This window comes from Rhamphochromis sp. 'chilingali' (assembly GCF_963969265.1).
Source record: "Rhamphochromis sp. 'chilingali' genome assembly, chromosome: 1".
NCBI classification, from domain to species: Eukaryota; Metazoa; Chordata; class Actinopteri; order Cichliformes; family Cichlidae; genus Rhamphochromis; species Rhamphochromis sp. 'chilingali'.
In genome coordinates, this window is record NC_137929.1 from 69,710,219 (window position 1) to 69,733,902 (window position 23,684).

General features: G+C 40.4%; 2 protein-coding genes across 4 annotated transcripts in view; both read left to right on the top strand.

Moving 5' to 3' along the window:
- The first annotated feature begins 2,518 nt into the window (after positions 1-2,518).
- LOC308396706 (uncharacterized protein) lies at positions 2,519-16,102 on the top strand. The gene is made up of 5 exons (XM_080882216.1): positions 2,519-2,593; positions 13,553-13,668; positions 13,753-13,854; positions 14,154-14,270; positions 15,479-16,102. Exons 2-5 carry the CDS (start codon positions 13,580-13,582, stop codon positions 15,786-15,788), a joined length of 618 nt encoding a protein of 205 aa, XP_080738342.1. The 5' UTR covers positions 2,519-2,593; positions 13,553-13,579; the 3' UTR covers positions 15,789-16,102.
- Positions 16,103-16,234: 132 nt separating this feature from the next.
- Positions 16,235-23,684, top strand: part of LOC308396126 (protein NLRC3-like) — a 31,614-nt gene continuing 24,164 nt past the window's right edge. Inside the window, exons 1-4 of one of the 3 annotated variants that reach the window (XM_080881225.1) lie at positions 16,235-16,500; positions 16,752-18,549; positions 19,891-20,064; positions 20,305-20,478. In XM_080881225.1, coding sequence (XP_080737351.1) covers positions 16,464-16,500; positions 16,752-18,549; positions 19,891-20,064; positions 20,305-20,478 — 2,183 coding nt within the window. In that variant the 5' untranslated portion in view covers positions 16,235-16,463. The remainder of the gene's footprint in view (positions 16,501-16,751; positions 18,550-19,890; positions 20,065-20,304; positions 20,479-23,684) is intronic. The other 2 variants (XM_080881226.1, XM_080881227.1) reach the window with 2 other exon arrangements.

Genomic DNA, 23,684 nt, shown 5'->3' on the forward strand with positions numbered 1-23,684 from the left:
GTCAATCTGGGGACGTCCAACTAATTAGAGGAGGGAGGCCCTGATTGGACAATCCAAGAGTGCACACCTTGATAAGGAGACTCACCTGTGGCTGGGTGTGGCTCTCTTCCCTCCTTGGAATTGTTTGGGACATGTGTGATGGTTCTCTGCAGGCTGTCTTTTGTTTGATGATTGTGGTGGGAGTAAAGTGGACTAGGTAAGATTGGGGACCCCATACACTTACTCACGTAGAGTCTTTTTGTTAGAAACACTAGGTAAGTAGGTTGGTGCCACCCATGTAATTTTGAGCTTGTTTTAAGTTGAGGTTTAGGGTCTTTCTCTCCTGTTTGTTGCTTTTCTAGGATAATAGCTCAGCTCAGCTAAGTTTTGGTTTTGTCTTTTTGGTGTTTTTTTGGCACAACCCAACTGTCCCTTTCTCCCCCACATTTGTTGTTTGAATCTAGTTTATTTATTTTGTGTGAGCGCTGCCATTAAACCTTTTTCATAACACCTGTACCGAGTTTCCGGAGTTGTTGTGTTATCCCCTCCTGCCCTCGAGGAGACGTAACAAACATATAATATATACAATATCATGACATATTGTCACCTACAGTAACACAGCATCTATTTACATTTCAAATCACACAATTCTAAATATTTAGTTAATCTCACATTTCTATTGCAGGTTGGCACCAACCAATGTTCCCTCTAATTTTTCATGTGAGGTGTGCACTGTCGTCAGGCCAGCATTGAATCCATCCAAGTTACATGGTTCACTAAAATAATCAAATTACAGCATTTACATTTATGTTTATGCTTTAGCCCACTTACAATGAAAAATATGTAAACACTATTGGAAGTAAAAATAACTTAAATTCCAATTTTGAAAACATCTTTTTTTCTTTTCTTTTTTTTCTTTTATAAAGCTCTGACTTGTATTATTAGTCTGTGGTCTGGGAGAGAATCCTGTAACTCTGTCTGCAAAATACAGTTTATAATGACCAGTGTTGGGCAATTAATTATATAGTTACTTCTTCAGGGCAGCTGTGGCTACAACTGTAGCTGCCTCCACCAGTCTGTGAATGTGAGAGTGAATGGGTGGATGACTGGGTGTGTAAAGCGCTTTGGGGTCCTTAGGGGGGACTAGTAAAGAGAGAGCGAGAGATCAGTAATGTATTCTGATTCTGACATAATAAATCACCATTACAAAATGCATCACACCATCACATTGGCAAAATGTGCCAAATGGCTATGTAGTCATTAACAGTGCTGTAATTTTCCATGGTTTCACTTCAGCAGCATCATTACTTGCACAGATAATGTTCATATGTTGATTCCTGGTTAAATGGGAAGTGAATCATATTTTCAAAGTGGCTATATATTGGTGACCAGAAGTCTTGTTTTTTTTAACTTGTTGACTTGAAAAGCCTATAAGACGTTTTTTTTTTTTTAAATTTCACGATTCATTAACCGAACAGAGAAAGCATAATTTTTATGTTAAAAACTTCTTTAAGCAAACAGTATAATTAAAGTTCATTATGACTGGGGCAAGTGTATTCTTCCTTTGGAAATTAAATATGGTCACCCTACTTGTTAAATAAAATAAAATAAAAAATAACTTAGTTGAAGAAAATCTACAAACGTTTTTTATGTTCCAGCCTCAGGAACTCTGACACGGTCACATCTGCTGTAGTATTTACACCTCTGATCAAATCTCACAAGTGTTAGCTTTATTTTGATGCCAAGATTGTTTAATTCAATTCAATTCAATTTTATTTATATAGCGCCAAATCACAACAAAAGTCGCCTCAAGGCGCTTCATAGATACAGAGACAAACCCAACAATCATATGACCCCCTATGAGCAGCACTTTGGCGACAGTGGGAAGGAAAAACTCCCTTTTAACAGGAAGAAACCTCTGGCAGAACAAGGTCAGGGAGGGGCGGGGCCATCTGCTGTGATTGGTTGGGGTGAGAGAAGGAAGACAGGATAAAGACATGCTGTGGAAGAGAGACAGAGGTTAATAACAGATATGATTCAATGCAGTGAGGTCTATTAATACATGGTGAGTGAGAAAGGTGACTGGAAAGGAAAAACTCAATGCATCATGGGAATCCCCCAGCAGCCTACGTCTATTGCAGCATAACTAAGGGAGGATCCAGGGTCACCTGGTACAGCCCTAACTATATGCTTTAGCAAAAAGGAAAGTTTTAAGCCTAATCTTAAAAGTAGAGATAGTGTCTGTCTCCTGAATCCAAACTGGAAGCTGGTTCCACAGAAGAGGGGCCTGAAAACTGAAGGCTCTGCCTCCCATTCTACTTTTAAATTTAGTTTAGTCAGAGTGTAAGAAAAAAAAATACTAAATTCATTTTCTACATGTCATTTTCAAGCGGGAAGCTCAGAAAACCCAGTTTTACAGGTTTAACCAGGTAAACAGGTTCAGTCTGAGCAGTCAGATGACATATTTGTAAACCAGCACATGAAGGTGTGACCCTCTCACACTCTTTAGGCATTAAGTCCCGCCTCCTTCCAGTAAGCAGCTCACCTGTGTGTCCGTGTTTAGTGCCCAGGTGTGGAGTGGAGCTTGTTGTTGGTGTGTGTACTTGAAGAAACTGTAAGTTTGCTTTGTTTCCTAGTTCAACAGGTTGACTGTTTTTTTTGTGCTCTGTGATGTTTGGACCAGTTGTTCACTTCCAATTCCAGGACAAACTTTGATCACTGTTTGTCTTCAAACTTGATTATTGGTTGTTGATTGACTGGAATCAAACGGTTTTATGTTTCTGTTTCTGCTGCTGCTCACAAATCTGATAACAGGAGAAGTTGGAGAAGTTGGTCCCATGCTGACGGGCACAGACAAGGAAGACACTTGGCATGGCCTGTTCTGCTTGTAAATCATATGACCACTATTATTTACAGTCAAACTCACATGAGCAGTTTGGCTGCAGGGCAGGTGTGACACAACCTCATTGTTCAGGTGTGAGTCACACAGTGTGAGAGAGACAATGATGTTTTTCTGTATTTGGGTTGAGCTTTGAGAAGCTATGTTCAAAATAAAGATTGGTTTGTACACAGAGAGTAAAAAAGCTGCTTTTCGATAAAGGAAAAGTTGTTAGTGGAACTCTGCTTTGTTTCATCCAAGAAACATTTTTTTTCTGCTTTAGCGAGAGACACTTTTTTTCTTAAAGTGTTTGGAGTATTTGTTGTTGCTGAAAAGTGAGTTGGAGTAAATATGATCAGGAATGCTTATATTCTATACTAGAAATGGCACGATACCACTTTATTATGTCCGATACCGATATCATAAATTTGGATATCTGCTGAGACTGATATGAATCCGATATAGTGTGTTTATTTAATCAATAAAAAAAAAATTTAATATCTTGCTGCATTTTGTATAAGTTCATACTCAAGTTTAAAAAACAACAACACTTAAGCTATTCTCCATTTCAACTCGGGTCGAAAGTGCAGACTTCAAACTATATACTAGTTTTTGAATTGTGTCAATGGGCCACGTAAAACCAGAGTTACGATAAAACATACACGCGATGTTTTTTTTTTTTTAAATAAAACAGTTTAGAGCTTGTTTAGAGCGGGAAGGACGGTAAAAACGGGGTTCTCTACAGACAGCGCTAGCAAACACGCTCCGCTTGTGAGTGAAAAAAGAAAAAACACCCCTTCCCTATTGGTGTTAGAGTTTACCATGTCAGCCAATCAGAAAATGATAAGGCAACATGTGACATTTGGTTGTTTAGGGAGAACGGGAAGTTTTTAGGAGTGACACCTGAGAAGGAAAGCGGGCGAGCGAAAGACAGAGAGAAAGCGAGTTTTCATATGTGAGACATTAGTGATGTTTAGCGTGTTTGGAGGCTGTAGTTAGTCTGTTGTGTAGTTATTGTTTTGTGTTGTGTGTCAGTTATACTGCTGAATTTCACATTTGCTCCAAAAACGCCGTCAAAGGCAGAGTCCAGTGTAAACGCTGTTCCCACATGGAAAACTGGACTGATGCACCTCCTGCTGTCAGACCTGCAGGTTTAGGCCTGTGCTGTTCTCCTGTCTTATACTGAACACAAACTACATTTTTTGGACTGGCACAAATAATTTGTGTGCCTTCTTTGATGCAGCCCAGCTGATTGTTCTGGAAATAGATTTAAATGGTTATATAAAAAAAAACGCCTGAGGCCTTTGCTGCATTTTTAGGTAAATAGTACCATATAACTTTGGTGTTTGCAAAACTTGTGCATAATCTTTTTAGAAATGTACAATTTCTATTTGTATTTCAATTTATGAAAATGATTCGTTAAACATGTTTGTGGGTTTTACAGTAAAAGATTTAACTTTTTTCTACTCGGATTTTGAATTTTTTGTCTGAATTTAGATCAACTGTGCTAATATAGTATACCAAAATGAAAAAGAAAATTCAGATATTTGAGGTTGTACTGAAAATAATGATAACAAACAAGGCAAGAAAAACACATTTTAAAGGTGAAATATAGAGGTAAAACAAAAGTAGTCAAAAACGACCAATTATACCCTGGACCCCAGAGGGTTAAAAGCCAGACATTTTAAATGAGAATAAGAAAGAAAAGTATGTCTTTGTGCCCCCTTTTCCCTGTTCATGCCCTATCAGCCCCCCTGGCTAAACTTTGCTAGATCCGCCCCTGCACAGTTACCAGCGTCAGCTACGTAGAAAAAGATCCTGGTGTAGAAAGTAATATTAAATAAGTTCTAACAACAGCTTATCAAGCTTAAACGTGCTGCTGTTGTTCAGCCGCTGGTTTCCTCTTTCTGGTGCAAAGTGGACCAAAAACAAAGAAGAGAGACAGAAAAGCCGATCAGCTGATCATTGATCAGTTTCACAATTGAAGTATCAGCAGGAGAGGGAGAGAGGGGCAGTCGCTCCATATATCGGTTGTTAAGCTTAACAAGGGAATGCTTTACAAACACTCAGAGATGAACTTACACACTTGCTTTACTTCTCTCTGGGATCACTTCCTTGGAGATGAAATGCTGGTTTGGTAGCGAGGCTACAAAAACACGCAGCTGCTCTATCACGTGACCACACTGCTCTGACGTGCTACGGTTATGAACTGAGTTGCTGTGTTGCAAGTTTTGTGATTTTTTTTTCTTTTTTTTAATATATATATTTAATGGATCGATTACATTTTTTATTTCTCACTGATATCCGATCCAGTAATTTAGGTCAGTATCGGACCGATGCCGATACGTACCGGTAATATTGGATCGGTCCATCTCTATTCTATACTCTCTTTGTCAAAATCCCCCTCCTCTGCATCACCCATTATTTCATCACCCCTTTTTCCATCAGAAGCAGCGCACTGACTCGTTCCATATAGCAGCTTGTTTCTTTCTAAATACAACACACAGCAAGTCTGGACTCAAATACTTGTCATGAACCGAGCACAGCAGTATCACCTTGATGCATTCTCAATCATCCAGGAAAGTAAATCTCCCAAAATTACCCATATGAAAAAGATATATATAAATCTTATAAAGTTTGTATCTGTCTTGTGGGAAACTTGTATGAAAAGCATATAAGAGTGAAAACAGATATAAGATCCCTTGAAAAATTATATAATGAAACTTGTATGTTTTGGATACTTACTAAAACAATGTATGAAAGTAATGAGAAAGTGGCCACTTTCATGAGTAATCACATATAAGTTTTTACTATTTCTTTTCCATATGGGTAATTCTGTTCATCTGGATGTAGCGTTGTTGTTAGATTTATATTGTTGATTGTCATTTATGCGTAGAAATATCTACTCATATATGCTTAGAGTTTTATTTATTTTTTATTTTTATTTATTTATTTTTTTTGCATGTCCCATTTGGTTCTTTAGCCGTCAGAATTGTTGTCTGAAGACCAACAAGGATACCCAATGGATTTACTTTGCCAAATAGATCATCGTGGCATTGCCATATTGGTCCATTTGGTCGATCTTTGTTTTTATTATTTATTATATTTTATTTTCAGATGTTACAGACGGGACAGACATGAGTGAGGGATAGGACAGAGAGAAAGAAAGAGGAAGGAAAGGAAAAACAGAAGGGGAGAGGGACAGTGAGAAAGGGAAAAAAAAATCTCCTGGATCACCTGTTGAGAGAAGAATAGAAAACAAGAAAAAAAAACAAAAAAACCCAAAGCAACATACTAAACACAACACCATCGCATTAATCTAGCTAAGTGTAAACAGCAGTAAATACTAAATATTCAATGTTGTTGTGCAGCACGCAGGACAGACAGCGCACAATGTGCTTTGAAGTAGCAGCCAAGAAAGGTGTAATTTAAGTCTACGAGCAGTGAACATCCGTGTGCACACCTGTGTGGATCAGCGTGCTTGTATTCAAATGGTTTCCACATGTAATGGTCTGCAAGAGGATGTAGAGAGCCATAGCCCCGTCCCCCAGGGCATGAAGCAAGCATGGAGGAGATCCAGGTCCCAGACATCCAGAGGCCTCAGAGTGCGAGAGCCCAAGGAGGACCACCGGAGGGGCATCCGTGCCACCCTCATGGGAAGGGCTGAGGATCCCCAGACGAGGCGTCACCCAGTTGCCACCGAGCAGAAGCTAGAGGGGGCTGCACCGGCGCGCCCGCCGGCTCTGCCGGCAGCCAGGTGTGCCAGATTGGACCGAGCTGAAGGCCCAGAGGCCGGAGGCCCGAGGGCCCCCCGCACCCCGGAGGAGGCCTGACCGAGCAACAGGCGCCAGGCCCCACCAGGTAGCCACCGGGAGTGAGCTGGTACATACCTGAGTGCCCAGCCCCGGACACCAAGAACCACCAATGCACCGACCCCTGAGGGCATCAGTCACCGGCAGGGAGTGTGGTAAGGGGAGATAGGCCTTGGAGGGCCTGGGAGTTCCCAGAGAGGTGGAGTCTAAGACCCGACCTGTCATATAGACACGGACAAACAGGCACACACAGACACAAACATGCGTTCCCACCCTCATGCACACATACAAACACTCAGCACTCACCCAACGTAAGGACTGACATAAATGGACATGTACACACAATCACACTCCCCAAACATACTCTATACCCCGGGTCCAGGTACCCTCGCCCCCAGAGGGGGAAACAGAACCCAGACCCAAGAGATGTTACCCTTCCCCCCGGGGTGGAGGCAAGCAGACCGTCCCAGGCATGCTTGGAGTTTTATAATCAACGTCATGTTGGTAGAGGTTTGATCCTTATAGGCTGCAAAGACTTTGTGTGCATTCCAGAGTGCTCTGGCATTCACACCCACATCCAGGGAGCATGGGAGAGGCCGTACCTGTTTTTTTGTTTTATTCAATTTTCAATTCAATTCAATTTTATTTATATAGCGCCAAATCACAACAAAAGTCGCCTCAAGGCGCTTCATAGATACAGAGACAAACCCAACAATCATATGACCCCCTATGAGCAAGCACTTTGGCGACAGTGGGAAGGAAAAACTCCCTTTTAACAGGAAGAAACCTCCGGCAGAACCAGGCTCAGGGAGGGGCGGGGCCATCTGCTGTGACCGGTTGGGGTGAGAGAAGGAAGACAGGATAAAGACATGCTGTGGAAGAGAGACAGAGGTTAATAACAGATATGATTCAATGCAGAGAGGTCTGTTAATACATAGTGAGTGAGAAAGGTGACTGGAAAGGAAAAACTCAATGCATCATGGGAATCCCCCAGCAGCCTACGTCTATTGCAGCATAACTAAGGGAGGATTCAGGGTCACCTGGTCCAGCCCTAACTATATGCTTTAGCAAAAAGGAAAGTTTTAAGCCTAATCTTAAAAGTAGAGATAGTGTCTGTCTCCCGAATCCAAACTGGAAGCTGGTTCCACAGAAGAGGGGCCTGAAAACTGAAGGCTCTGCCTCCCATTCTACTTTTAAATACTCTAGGAACAACAAGTAGGCCTGCAGAGCGAGAGCGGAGCGCTCTAATAGGGTGATATGGTACTACAAGGTCATTAAGATAAGATGGGGCCTGATTATTTAAGACCTTGTATGTGAGGAGCAGGATTTTGAATTCAATTCTGGATTTAACAGGAAGCCAATGAAGGGAAGCCAAAACAGGAGAAATATGCTCTCTCTTTCTAGTCCCTGTCAGGACTCTTGCTGCAGCATTTTGGATTAGCTGAAGGCTTTTCAGTGAGTATTTTGGACATCCTGATAATAATGAATTACAGTAGTCCAGCCTGGAAGTAATAAATGCATGAACTAGTTTTTCAGCGTCACTCTGAGACAGGATATTTCTAATTTTAGAGATGTTGCGCAAATGGAAGAAAGCAGTCTTACATATTTGTTTAATATGTGCGTTGAAGGACATGTCCTGGTCAAAAATGACTCCAAGGTTCCTCACCGCGTTACTGGAGGCCAAGGTAATGCCATCCAGAGTAAGAATCTGATTAGATACCATATTTCTAAGATTTTCAGGGCCGAGTACAATAACCTCAGTTTTATCTGAATTAAGAAGCAGAAAGTTAGCGGCCATCCAGGTCTTTATGTCTTTAAGACATTCCTGCAGTTTAACTAATTGGTGTGTGTTATCTGGCTTCATGGACAGATAGAGCTGGGTGTCATCTGCATAGCAGTGAAAATGTATGCTATGTCTTCTAATGATACTGCCTAAGGGAAGCATGTATAATGTAAACAGAATTGGTCCTAGCACTGAACCCTGTGGAACTCCATAATTAACCTCAGTGTGTGAAGAGGACTCTCCATTTACATGCACGAATTGGAGTCCATTAGATAGATATGATACAAACCACTGCAGTGCAGTACCTGTAATACCTACAGCATGTTCTAATCGCTCTAATAGGATATTATGGTCGACAGTATCGAATGCTGCGCTAAGGTCTAGCAGGACAAGCACAGAGATGAGTCCACTGTCAGAGGCCATAAGAAGATCATTTGTAACCTTCACTAAAGCTGTTTCTGTGCTGTGCTGAGCTCTGAAACCTGACTGAAACTCTTCAAATAAACCATTCCTCTGCAGATGATCTGTTAGCTGTTTGACAACTACTCTTTCAAGGATGTTTGATATGAAAGGAAGGTTGGAGATTGGCCTATAATTAGCTAAGACTGCTGGGTCTAGAGATGGCTTTTTGAGTAAAGGTTTAACTACAGCCAGCTTGAAGGCCTGTGGTACATAGCCGATTATTAGAGATAGGTTGATCATATTTAAGATCGAAGAATTAATTAATGGCAGGACTTCTTTGAGCAGTTTTGTAGGAATGGGGTCTAAAAGACACGTTGATGGTTTGGAGGAAGTAATTATTGAAGTTAACTCAGAAAGATCAATTGGAGAAAAAGAGTCTAACTTAACATCAATGGTACTAAGAGTAACTGTAGATAATATTACATCTGTGGGATGATTATTGGTAATTTTTTCTCTAATGATAAAAATTTTATTTGTGAAGAAGTTCATGAAGTCATTACTAGTTAACGTTAAAGGGATGGTTGGCTCAAAAGAGCTCTGACTTTTTGTCAGCCTGGCTACAGTGCTGAAGAGAAACCTAGGGTTGTTCTTATTTTCTTCAATCAGTGATGAATAGTAAGATGTTCTGGCTTTGCGGAGGGCTTTCTTATAAAGCAGCAAACTATTTCTCCAGGCTAAATGATGATCCTCTAGATTTGTGACACGCCATTTCCTCTCCAGATTACGAGTCATCTGCTTTAGGGCACGTGTTTCAGAATTATACCACGGAGTCAGGTACTTCTGATTTGAGGCCTTAGTTTTCACAGGAGCTACAGTATCCAGAGTCGTACGTAGTGAGGAGGTGAAATTATTAACAAGATAATCGACCTCTGTTGGGGTAGCGTTCAGATAGCTGCTTTGCTCTGTGTTGGTACAGGGCATTGGAGATGATAACAGTGGGTGGATTATATTCTTAAACTTAGTTACAGTGCTTTCAGAAAGACATCTACTTTGATAAAGTCTACTCTTCACCGCTGTGTAATCAATTATTGTAAAAGTAAATGTTATCAGGAAATGATCAGACAGGAGAGGGTTTTCAGGAAACACTGTTAAATGTTCAGGTTCGATGCCATATGTTAAAACAAGATCTAGAGTGTGATTAAAGTGGTGGGTGGGTTCTTTTACATTTTGAGAGAAACCGATTGAGTCTAATAACAGATTAAATGCCATGTTTAGGCTGTCATTTTTAGCATCTACATGGATGTTAAAATCACCCACAATAATTATTTTATCTGAGCTCAGAACTAAATTAGATATAAAGTCTGAGAAATCAGACAGAAACTCTGTGTAAGGCCCAGGTGGACGATAGATGATAACAAGTAAGACTGGTTTCTGAGTTTCACAGCTGGGGTGGACAATGTTAAGCATCAGGCTTTCAAATGAATTAAAAGTCTGTCTTGGTCTTTCATTAATTAATAGGCTGGTGTGAAAAATTGCTGCCACACCGCCCCCTCGGCCTGTGCTTCGAGATTTCTGGTAGTTAGAATGACTCGGGGGTGTTGATTCATTTAAACTAACATAATCATCCTGCTGCAACCAGGTTTCTGTAAGGCAAAGTAAATCAATTTGTTGATCAGTTATTAAGTCATGTACTAACAGAGACTTGGAGGAGAGAGACCTAATATTTAATAATCCACATTTCACTGTTTTACTCTTTGGTTCAGATGTGGATACTGTATTGTTCTTTCTTTGTAATTGTTTATGTTTAAGTTGTTTGTTGCTGGTTTTTAGTTTGTTTTTTGTCTTTTTGGAAGCTGACACAGTCTCTATGGAGATGGGTTTTTGGGGGGGGTAGCAGGAGGAGAGAAGCTGCAGAGAAGCGTGTAAGACTGCAACTCTGCTTCCTGGTCCCAACTCTGGATAGTCATATTTTGGGGGGTTTAATAAATTTGTCCATATTTCTAGAAATGAGAGCTGCTCCATCCAAAGTGGGATGGATGCCGTCTCTCCTAACAAGACCAGGTTTCCTCCAGAAGGTTTGCCAATTATCTATGAAGCCCACATCGTTTCTGGGACACCACTCAGACAGCCAGCAATTTAAGGAGAACATGCGGCTAAACATGTCACTCCTGGTCTGATTGTGGAGGGGACCAGAGAAAACTACAGAGTCCGACATTGTTTTGGCAAAGTTGCACACCGATTCAATATTGATTTTAGTGACCTCCGATTGGCGTAACCGGGTGTCATTACTGCCGACGTGAATTATGATTTTACTGAATTTACGTTTACCCTTAGCCAGCAGTTTTAAATTTCCTTCAATGTCGCCTGCTCTGGCCCCTGGAAGACAATTGACTATGGTTGCCGGTGTCTCTAGCTTCACATGTCTGAGAACAGAATCGCCAATTACCAGAGTTTGACCCCCGGCGGGTGTGTCGCCGAGTGGGGAAAAACGGTTAGACACATGAACGGGTTGGTGGTGTACCTGGGGCTTCTGTTTAGGACTATGCTTCCTGCTCACCGTGACCCAGCCTCCCTGATTCCCCAGCTGCTTGGGACCTGCCGGGGAACAGCTAGCGGGGCCTACGCTATTTTCGGCTGCACCAGCTACAGGGGCCTGGCTAGCTACGGGTGAATGAAGGGTGCGAAGCCGAGTCTCCAATTCAGTAATCCTGGCCTCCAGCGCTGCAAATATGCTACATTTGTTACAGATATCATTACTGCTAAAGGAGGCCGAGGAGTAACTAAACATCTGACACAATGAGCAAGAAAGTGCAGGAGGGACAGGTGAAGTAGCCATGGTGCTAATGAGTCGGCTACGAGCTAAGCTAGGCTAGCGAGACAGTACAGAGACAGTGAGTGAATACTTTGGCTATAAATTAGGTAGTGAGTACACAGAAAGTGTGCTTCGGATGAAGCACGTGAAGATTATACTATGAAAGAAGAATGTATTTAAAAGTTGTTAATTAAATCGCTAAGCAAATAAGCTACTCAGAAACACCACTGTGTTTGAGCAGGAACGGGAAGTGATACTCTACCACAGAGCGAGCGAACACCAAGTGACAGCGCCACCCTGCCACATGGCAGGATAAATATATCTATGTCAGTTTTAGTCTAAGTGCCTTTTGTTTAGATGGACGGCTAGACTCCTGGCACATGGGTGTGCCATGGGCTCCCCAGTTTCACCCATCAAATGTTCCTCATGGCCATTGATCAGTGGTCTTTGATCAGTGGGGTTTGGTCAGTGGTTGTTGATCAATGGTCATGAGAATTTGCATAATTATGATTAAAGAACTGACCTCCCAGTCCAGATGAACCGAATCAACTTTTGGAGACAGCAGCATAGCATCATGTTTAAGATCTACCTCATGGTTCTTTATGTGGCAGTGATAGCTGCAGTAAGCAGGGCTTAGTCTACGGGGGGCATGGGGTGTTCTCGATGTATTTATTTCAAGTGTTTGGTTATATTATTTGGCAGGTTACATTCATGTGTAATATAAATAAAATATGATATTAATTAAACTGGATTCATGTATAAAGGATTTGGTGTACCCAAGTGCTTTGGGGTCCTTAGGGAGTAGTAAAGTGCTATACAAATACAGACCATTTACAATTTTTACCATTTGTACTCATTTTGTTCCACAGGCCATTAAAATAGAAAACTAAAACTTAGGCTGAGAGACTTTTTTTTTTTTTTTAAAAAGGGAAGAAAAGAGGACATTTAGCTTTAAAACATTTATTATGAATTAAACACTTTTTGTACATTTAAATTATTAAAATAGTTAATGGAAAGTATTAAACAGTTCATTTTATTTCTTTAGAATATTTATTATTGCCCTATAATAAGACAACCATATTTCTTATGGTATTACTCAATCAGTGAATAGAATAATGAGTAAAATAATCAAGTAAGTCAAAAAGGTGGAACCATTTAGAGATTCCTTGTTCATTGTGTATTAAAGGCATAATGCAGAATAGTTTGTTTAAATCAAATGTAGAGAAAAAACAATGTATTGATTTTTTAAATAATATTGGCTTGTAGCTGTAGTAAGTGTTGATGGCTACAGTGACTGTGTAGCTTTTATGGCATCAAAGAGTTTTACTTATATTTTTGTTATATTAATGCTATTATAATTTACATGTTTTATATATTATTCTTTTTATTCAAAGAGGTTGAACACTTTGAAAGCCTGATTCTTTAGTTATTAAACTATTTAATAACTGATCAACATATTGATTACTCTATAAATACTTGGGTACACCATTTGTAAGCTTGACTTTTTGCATTTTTCACCCTGACTATGTAACTCAACAAATATTTTTTTTAATCTATCGTCCACCTGGCTGTTCCTCAGTTTTTAATCTGATTCAGTGCTGAGTTCAGATAAAATAATCATACTAGGTAATTTTATCATCAGTGTAGATGCTATAAACGAAAGTCTAAACTCTGCATTTAATTCATTCATGAAATATTATATATTCTGTCAAAATGAGCCCACCCACCACTTTAATTTAACTTTGAGTTTTACACCCAATGCCCAATCCTTACACTAAATCCCAAGGTAAGTTTTCAAACACATCAAATGAATGACTTACTGCACTTTGAAGTCACCTGATCTTAGTAGTTGATGTGCACATGAATGATTTGTGTTTCCTCTGCAGGTAGAAAGTGTGTGTGAGCTGAGCAGCATGGATCAGTGTGAGGACAGAGAGGAGGGAGCCCCTCCCTCTAAAAGCACTCTGTGTGGGGAACATGAGAGCCAGACCAAAGCTCAGAGGTGAGATGACCATCTCTAACTGTCCATGACTCTTCTCCATGTCACAGCTCAGCACTCACATCACTGCTCCATCATTATTCACAGGGACCAGCCTGGACCTCCACCCAGCTCTGCGTCCTGTAAGAGTGACTCATCTAATGATCGCTACATTCATTTTAAAGTCAAGCAGGCGTCTCCTGCAGAGAGGTGAGCTGTTATAAACATAAAGTCTTTGATGTCTGACTTAAATGAACTGCTTGATGTTGTTTCCTGGTCAAAGGAAGTCACTGAGCAAGGAATTCCTTTATTCTATAAAACAGGTCCAACATTCAAACTCCTGCTGCTCACACAGGAGTCAATCAGTTGAGCTCTGTTCTTAATTTAGTTTGGAGTTTCCTTCTGCTCATGCTCAGTTGCAAAGCAGTTTCTCTTTGGGATGATGAAGGTATTCTAAGTCTTTGTGAGCTTCTGTGGCTGCAAATGAAAAACACATTCTTCTCTCACAGGATCCACAGGAGACCTACTGAACTTGAACCTGGACCCAGCTGTGTGACCTTTCGGAGTGAACGGTCTAGGGGTGAACCCATTCAATTTAAAGATCAGCCTGTGTCTGCTGCAGAGAGGTGAGCTGTTAGTAACATGAACTCTTTGATTTAACTGCTTGATGTTGTTTGATATAAACTGCAGTGCAAACACGTCATCCCCTTTAAACCGTCTCTTAAAAACAAGCCTTTGGTTTCTAAACAACTGAAAATCCGCTTCAGCAAACAGGAACTGATGCGCGTGCGAATGTTTTCTTCCATCAGTCATGTTGTGCTGGATGTTGTTGGAAGTTAGAAGAGGGAACACTAACTTTGTGGCACAAATTTTCCTCATAAAACTCAGAGCATCAAAAATGACTCAAACACTGTCAGTCAGAGAGGAAACTTTCCTTTCTACATTTTAACAGATTAGACTTTTATTTTTTTTAATGAATTTTCTGAAAAGTGGAGAGTGACTTTAGTTTCTAGAAGTTAAATAGACCAGCATCACTCTGTTATTTTGTGCACTGACACTGGTTTGGCCTTTGGTATGATGATGAAGTCCACTGCAGATAAACAAGTCAAAGTTAGCCAAACTTTTAAGGTGTACAGCAAACTGAGAAGTTCTAGAGTAAGATGGCTGACGTGTCAAACAGCTGTCAAAGGCAGCACGTGGTAGTCATGATGACCTCTGTAAAGCTGCTTTGTGTATGTGACCTTTAGATAAAAGAATTTGTGGATTTAGTGTCATCTCTTGTAACTCTTAGTGAGGCTAGTCAACAGCCAATGTAGCTCATACTTACTGTTGTTGGTGTGAGTCTGTGAATGTGCAGCTCTGCTTCAGCAGCCTGCAGGTTGTGTAGCACTTGAAGGATACAGTTGTACTCATTGTGTTTCGCTTTGTGAGTAAGGCTGGAATTCTAGTTTTTGTTGTTTGGTGTAGTTGTTTTGAGGCCTACTCCTGCTACAACTGCAGCTCCACATTATTCAGTGTAACATAGTTTTGTACTGACTGTAGATAAGACACTGCGTTATCATTTAGGATCATATACAACCAGCTGCAATATGAACATGATTAAGAATGGTAGAACACTTGAGTATAATTTGTATATTTGATTTCCTATTCATCATTTTATTATCTGAAAGGAAAACTCAGGCAAAAGTGACTATGCCTACATCTTTTAGGTGGTAAAATCACCTAAAATTCCAACAACCAACAGATGCTGTCATTCACGTCGAGGTGTGTGTGTGTGTGTGTGTGGCGAGTAAAAATGTCTCAATGTGAACTACTTCCCACAATTCCTCCACAGAGTGGACCAGCAGAGCTCAGAGGTTCCCAGTGGTCAGTCTGCCCAGCAGCATCAAACAGACCTGGACTCCATATTTATGGTCTGTACATGTACAGCAACTACTTTTACATCTATTGTGTTCACAATCATCTCCATGCTGCTCTTTGTAGACCAGTGGATTGCCAGTGTGTCCAACATGGATCTGATGTTTGGCTGCATGATTTCAGTGTCTAACTGGGGTAACGTCTACAGCAATCTGGATAAATTAAAAATGCTCCACGTCCACACTATCATTTTCAATTTTTTACAAAAAGTTTTTTATCCATACTGAAATGACTGAAAACACTTGTGTTCTGTACTGCGCATGCGTTAAAAAATAAGGTCATTCGACCTGCGTCATTTCTGTCTGCTGTTTATTTACTTTCCGGCTCTTTGAAACATTGTGGCAAAATGTCGAAGAAAATCAACAAGTTTTTTAAATGAACTGATCATGAGTTGAAGTTGTTGCTGTGAGTAGCACAAAATTACAAAGATGCAAAGTGAGCGCAAATATAGACGGCAATGCCTTCTCGTTGAATTGGTCACATGAATGAATCATATGAGTAAAATGTGTCATCGTTTTTAAAAGCCTCTGTTTTTGCACACACTGCGACACAAAAAGTGCGTTTTCAAATGTATCCACTTTGGAGAGTGTTTTTAAAAAGCTCAGTTTTCCTTGACCAGAAACACCATCTCAGTGTAGACAGAAGGCCAAAACGGAGAGAAAAAGATGTTTTTTAAAATTAAAACGTATTAGTGTGATCATGGAATGGATCATTCATAACACATTCTGTTCCAGCTGCTGGAGGACAACATCATCACTTTTGTGAAGAATGAGCTGAAGAAGATCCAGAAGGTTCTTGGTCTAGATTACCCAGAATGCTTAGAGAGTCAGAGAGAGGATGATAAGCAGGGGAGGAGCAGCAGAGAGGCCTTTGTGAAGATCACACTGGACTTCCTTAGGAGAATGAAACAGGAGGAGCTGGCTTATCGCCTGCAGAACAGTAAGAGGATTTCTATCAAGATTTAAGCAGTTGGGTGAATAAGAATTTGCTAATATCTCAAGAGAGACTTAATTTAATTTAATTATTTCTTTATTTGGTCAAATCTATCATGAGCACTTTGTAAAACATGACCATTTTTAAAAAAAAAAATTATATTTCAGAACTTTCCGCTTCAGTTTGTTGGCAAGAACATAAAACTAAACTAAAAAGTAATATTGACTTTTTAAAAATATTTTCTTTTTTTCATTTAGAACTCTATGGTGCAGTTTGTCAACATAATCTTAAGTCTGTCTTGAAGAAAAACTTCCAGTATGTCTTCGAGGGGATCGCTAAAGCAGGAAACCCAACCCTCCTGAATCAGATCTACACAGAGCTCTACATCACAGAGGGAGGGACTGCAAAGGTCAGTGATGAACATGAGGTCAGACACATTGAAACAGCATACAGTAAACCAGACAGACCAGAAACAACAATCACAAAAGAAGACATCTTTAAAGCCTCACCTGGAAGAGATGAACCAATCAGAACAGTGGTGACAAAGGGAGTGGCTGGCATTGGCAAAACAGTCTTAACACAGAAATACACCCTGGACTGGGCTGAAGACAAAGCCAACCAGCACATCCAGTTCATATTTCCATTCACCTTCAGAGAGCTGAATGTGCTGAAAGAGGAAAAGTTCAGCTTGGTGGGACTTGTTCATCGCTTCTTTACTGAAACCAAAGAAGCAGGAATCTGCAGCTTTGAAGACTTCCAGGTTGTGTTCATCTTTGATGGTCTGGATGAGTGTCGACTTCCTCTGAACTTCCAAAAAACTACAATCATAACTGACCCTAGAAAGTCCACCTCAGTGGATGTGCTGCTGATAAACCTCATCAGGGGGAAACTGCTTCCCTCTGCTCACCTCTGGATAACCACACGACCTGCAGCAGCCAATCAGATCCCTCCTTACTGTGTTGACATGGTGACAGAGGTCAGAGGGTTCACTGACCCACAGAAGGAGGAGTACTTCAGGAAGAGATTCAGAGATGAGGAGCAGGCCAGCAGGATCATCTCCCACATCAAGACATCACGAAGCCTCCACATCATGTGCCACATCCCAGTCTTCTGCTGGATCACTGCTACAGTTCTGGAGGATGTGCTGGACACCAGAGGGGGAGGACAGCTGCCCAAGACCCTGACTGAGATGTACATCCACTTCCTGGTGGTTCAGGCCAAAGTGAAGAAGATCAAATATGATGGAGGAGCTGAGACAGATCCACACTGGAGTCCAGAGAGCAGGAAGATGATGGAGTCTCTGGGAAAACTGGCTTTTGATCAGCTGCAGAAAGGAAACCTGATCTTCTATGAATCAGACCTGACAGAGTGTGGCATCGATATCAGAGCAGCCTCAGTGTACTCAGGAGTGTTCACACAGATCTTTAAAGAGGAGAGAGGACTGTACCAGGACAAGGTGTTCTGCTTCATCCATCTGAGTGTTCAGGAGTTTCTGGCTGCTCTTCATGTCCATCTGACCTTCATCAACTCTGGACTCAATCTGCTGGAACAACAAAAAACAACCTTCCAGAAGTCTGAAAAAGGAGAATCTGTAGAGAAACACTTCTACCAGAGTGCTGTGGACAAGGCCTTACAGAGTCCAAATGGACACCTGGACTTGTTCCTCCGCTTCCTCCTGGGTCTTTCACTGCAGACCAGTCAGACTCTTCTACGAGGTCTGCTGACACAGACAGGAAGTAGCTCACAGACCAATCAGGAAACAGTCGAGTACATCAAGGAGAAGCTCAGTGAGAAGCTGTCTGCAGAGGAAAGCATCAATCTGTTCCACTGTCTGAATGAACTGAATGATCATTCTCTAGTGGAGGAGATCCAACAGTTCCTGAGATCAGGAAGTCTCTCCACAGATAAACTGTCTCCTGCTCAGTGGTCAGCTCTGGTCTTCATCTTACTGTCATCAGAAGAAGATCTGGATGTGTTTGACCTGAAGAAATACTCTGCTTCAGAGGAGGCTCTTCTTAGGCTGCTGCCAGTGGTCAAAGCCTCCAACAAAGCTCTGTGAGTACATATATATTCATACCTTAATTTCTAAAAGGATTTTTTTTAAACTACAAAATGCAGATTACAATGCATTTTTTAATTTTTGGTTGTTTTTGTGGGTTTTCTCCCGGTTCTCCGGCTTCCTCCCACAGGCCAAAGAGGTGGGGTTAGGTGAACTGTTAATTCTAAATTGCCCATAGGTTTGAATGTCAGTGCAAATGGTTGGTGGTATCTCCATGTTAGCCCTGGGTAAGAGTTCCAAGAGCTTTAGCCTGCCTCTCTCCCTTCTGTAACTAGGTCAGGCTCCAACCACTCCGCAACCCTGAGAAAAAGGATAATTCTCAGGATCAGTGCCCTGCTTAGTTGAAGATATGACTTCACTTTTCAAATGTCACAGTCACTTATATACCCAGGTACTTCAGTTGCTGGTGAACTGAATCTTAGTCATTATGTTGCATTTGGTTTCCTGCTGTCAGCACGTATTAATCTTATTCACTGATTCCTAGAAATCAGTTTTTGTCCACTTATACAGTGTAGATTGATTTGATTTCAGTTTGTCCCTGTGGGTAACAAAATTCATAATCAGTGTTCTGGAAGGAGTATTGTTAATTCTCTCAGATCTGACCTGGTGTTCTCTCTCCAAAATAATTTAGCTGTCACACCCTTTAAACAGGGACACTTTTTTTATAAATTTCATATTTGAAAGACTAAATGCAGTAAGAAGTCCTCAGTCCTCAGTAAGAAAGCAATGATTTTGTATTTGTCGACGTCCACTATCATATTCCAGAATCAGGCTCTGAAATGTACAAATGGATGCGAGAAGATTTTATTGGTAATTGTAAACCAGAAATTGTCTATAAAGGTTTTACCGTTTGCACAACCTATGCACATGTAGTGGACATGGTGTAGTTCAAAAGGACAGAGTGGTGCCTTTAGCAGGCATCCTTAAATTGGCTAATCAAAAGAAAGTAGGATTTTAGGAAGGGCTTAAGAGGAAAAAGCTAAACGAGCAAGTATAAAGGATTAATTCAGACGCTAAAACAAGGTCAAGTATGTAATGAAAAGTATTGGTTTGATTGCCATTTAGCAACAGTAATTGTATATTTTACAATTAGAAATATGAACAGGGCCTGTAGCCCTGCAGGTGCTGAACTAGAGTTACTAAATGAACCAGGTCCTTACTGGTTTACATTTAATTATAGAGTTATGATTAGGTTGTTACTGGTGCAATTCCAAATCTTTAAATGTTTTTCCAGATTAAAATGTATTTGTAAGTTAATAAAGACTTGTGCTCCACACTGATGTTTGATTTCTTCATCTAAAGTGATTTAATTTTAATACATGCCATTCTTTTTCTAGATTGAATCACTGTAAACTCTCAGAGAGTAGCTGTGGAGCTCTCTCATCGGTTCTTAGCTCCCAATCCTGTTGTCTGAGAGAGCTGGACCTAAGTAATAATAATCTGCAGGATTCGGGAGTGAAGCTTCTTTGCAGTGGACTAAAGACTCAACATTATACAGTGGAAAATCTGAGGTCAGATCAAAAGAGCTTTTGTTTGTTTTTCAAAAAACAAGTAATAAAAGTCAGCTTCATCCATTTATTGTTGTTTTATTAGTGCTAATTGTATCTAAAAACTCCCACACCTCTGGTCTATTTATAATAAGACAATAAGAGTTCCAGCCAGTTCTAAAATAAGATTAGAACCGTCAAATCTACAAACTACCACTATCAATACACTGTAAAGCTAGTGTTTTCTTTGTGTGTGTCCTTCAGATTGAGTGTGTGCAACCTCACGGATAGAAGCTGTGATGTTCTGTCCTCAGTTCTCTGCTCCCAGTACTTTAGTCTGAGAGAGCTGGATCTTAGTAACAATGACCTACGGGACTCAGGAGTGAAGTTTCTGTGCATTGGAGTGATGAGTTCATATTGCACACTGGAAATTCTAAGGTCAGGATTCTGATTGATACTGTTGATAATTAAAAGGTTATTTACATAAACTGCTAACCTATATAGAAATTGCAGGTGCCATTTTAGTTGCTTCTTCGGTGGATTATTAAACTCTAAAATTTAAAAACTGTGACACTTAGTGTGACAATAGAAACATGATTTATGCACTGTTCTTTTCAAAGATTTAGGTCTGTTTTGCATCCCTATTTTCATAATGGAAAATGTGAACAATGGCATCCTTGAAAGAGTGAGTTTTGTCCTTTAGAGGAACAGCTTAATCTTGTTCTCCCAAGGTGGCTCTTCTATTTCGCTCAACAAGGTCCACATCAGGTTTTGAGGAACCAGGGCACCCTGATGAGAAGTGGGCTATTGAAACAAGAAGGCATCGGTGGGTAGAGCTGTTCGATATAACGATATATACCGGATGATGGTATATAAACATCTATAGTTTCATTTTACGTTATCGTTTGTTTTGTGGTGTCACAAAATAAACGTTTACGGCAATATTGTTTTGATGGTCACTGTAGTGGCTATATTAATTTCTTAAAGTTCTCTCTTTCTCTTATATTTAATATAACCACACAACGGACGGACAAGTGCCTGTTTTTATGCGTTGTCGTTAGCAACAACAATGGTAAAAACATCACAAGTCTGCTTGTTTATTTTCCACAAACCTTTCACAATAAAGCTCAAGATCCTGTTGAGACTTTTCAAAATAAACTGAATGATGTGAAAAAGTATGCAGAGTATTTATGGCTGAGAAGCAAAAAAGAGCCGCCAGGTGCTAAAAAATAAACCTTAGACTCAAACGTTAGAACAGGCTTTTCCCCGCAGCACGCCGTGTAATAAATACTCAAAAAGAAAACGGCGGCCATCACAACCTACTGTATGTCTAAAAATGTATTGTTTCATGCATCAGACTTAACCTAAGAAATGAAAATGGGGCCTTGTTGGAATGCTACTATGCAAGTAACCCTGGCGGAAGGGGTTACATGAAAAGGATGAGGGACCTATGGAATCTTCTATACTTATCATCCAAGTTGACGGTGAAATGCGTAGCTCATAGTGATGGGATTTCCGGCTCTTTTTAGAGAACTGGCTATTTCGGCTCGGCTCACTAAAACTGGCTATTCAGGTGGTTTTGTTGCTTTAATTGATTTATTATTAACAATAATATAAAATTATGCACAAAAGGAATTACTAATGTAAAAAAAAGTGGTTTTATTTATATATGTTTATGTATAAATATATGTGGTGGCCCCTAGAGACAATGCATGTACAAACTCCAAAACACATTTCTAGCGTGAACTGAACAGAGCTACCTAGATTACTTAAATTACTCGATTGAAAGCATATGTGTATTGTTTGTGTATTTATACACAGGCACTCATTTATATTCAAATAATTTAAAAAAAATGTTCATTTACCTGTTATTACCACACACCAAATCTGGTTGTTGCTAATTGCTGGCTTGTGTAGCCACTAGGTAAGAAAAGCTCAACACTGCGACTAGCATTCTGGAGCACTTCTGTTGTATTTTGTTTTAGAGTTTTTACGTGTTTTGGAGTTTTTACGTGTTTTGGAGTTTTTACGTGTTTTGGAGTTTTTACGTGTTTTGGAGTTTTTACGTGTTTTGGAGTTTTTACGTGCTTCAGAGTTCGTATGTGTTTTGAAGTCTGTACGTCCTTTGTTTCTAGGGACCACCGTAAATATACTTTTATTTATTCACACCACATAAAATGTAATAAATAAATCATCTGCAACTGAAAATACAGGGAGTGCAGAATTATTAGGCAAGTTGTATTTTTGAGGAATAATTTTATTATTGAACAACAACCATGTTCTCAATGAACCCAAAAAACTCATTAATATCAAAGCTGAATGTTTTTGGAAGTAGTTTTTAGTTTGTTTTTGTTTTAGCTATTTTAGGGGGATATCTGTGTGTGCAGGTGACTATTACTGTGCATAATTATTAGGCAACTTAACAAAAAACAAATATATACCCATTTCAATTATTTATTTTTACCAGTGAAACCAATATAACATCTCCACATTCACAAATATACATTTCTGACTTTCAAAAACAAAACAAAAACAAATCAGCGACCAATATAGCCACCTTTCTTTGCAAGGACACTCAAAAGCCTGCCATCCATGGATTCTATCAGTGTTTTGATCTGTTCACCATCAACATTGCGTGCAGCAGCAACCACAGCCTCCCAGACACTGTTCAGAGAGGTGTACTGTTTTCCCTCCTTGTAAATCTCACATTTGATGATGGACCACAGGTTCTCAATGGGGTTCAGATCAGGTGAACAAGGAGGCCATGTCATTAGTTTTTCTTCTTTTATACCCTTTCTTGCCAGCCACGCTGTGGAGTACTTGGACGCGTGTGATGGAGCATTGTCCTGCATGAAAATCATGTTTTTCTTGAAGGATGCAGACTTCTTCCTGTACCACTGCTTGAAGAAGGTGTCTTCCAGAAACTGGCAGTAGGACTGGGAGTTGAGCTTGACTCCATCCTCAACCCGAAAAGGCCCCACAAGCTCATCTTTGATGATACCAGCCCAAACCAGTACTCCACCTCCACCTTGCTGGCATCTGAGTGGGACTGGAGCTCTCTGCCCTTTACCAATCCAGCCACGGGCCCATCCATCTGGCCCATCAAGACTCACTCTCCTTTCATCAGTCCATAAAACCTTAGGAAAACCAGTCTTGAGATATTTCTTGGCCCAGTCTTGACGTTTCAGCTTGTGTGTCTTGTTCAGTGGTGGTCGTCTTTCAGCCTTTCTTACCTTGGCCATGTCTCTGAGTATTGCACACCTTGTGCTTTTGGGCACTCCAGTGATGTTGCAGCTCTGAAATATGGCCAAACTGGTGGCATCTTGGCAGCTGCACGCTTGACTTTTCTCAGTTCATGGGCAGTTATTTTGCGCCTTGGTTTTTCCACACGCTTCTTGCGACCCTGTTGACTATTTTGAATGAAACGCTTGATTGTTCGATGATCACGCTTCAGAAGCTTTGCAATTTTGAGACTGCTGCATCCCTCTGCAAGATATCTCACTATTTTTGACTTTTCTGAGCCTGTCAAGTCCTTCTTTTGACCCATTTTGCCAAAGGAAAGGACGTTGCCTAATAATTATGCACACCTGATATAGGGTGTTGATGTCATTAGACCACACCCCTTCTCATTACAGAGATACACA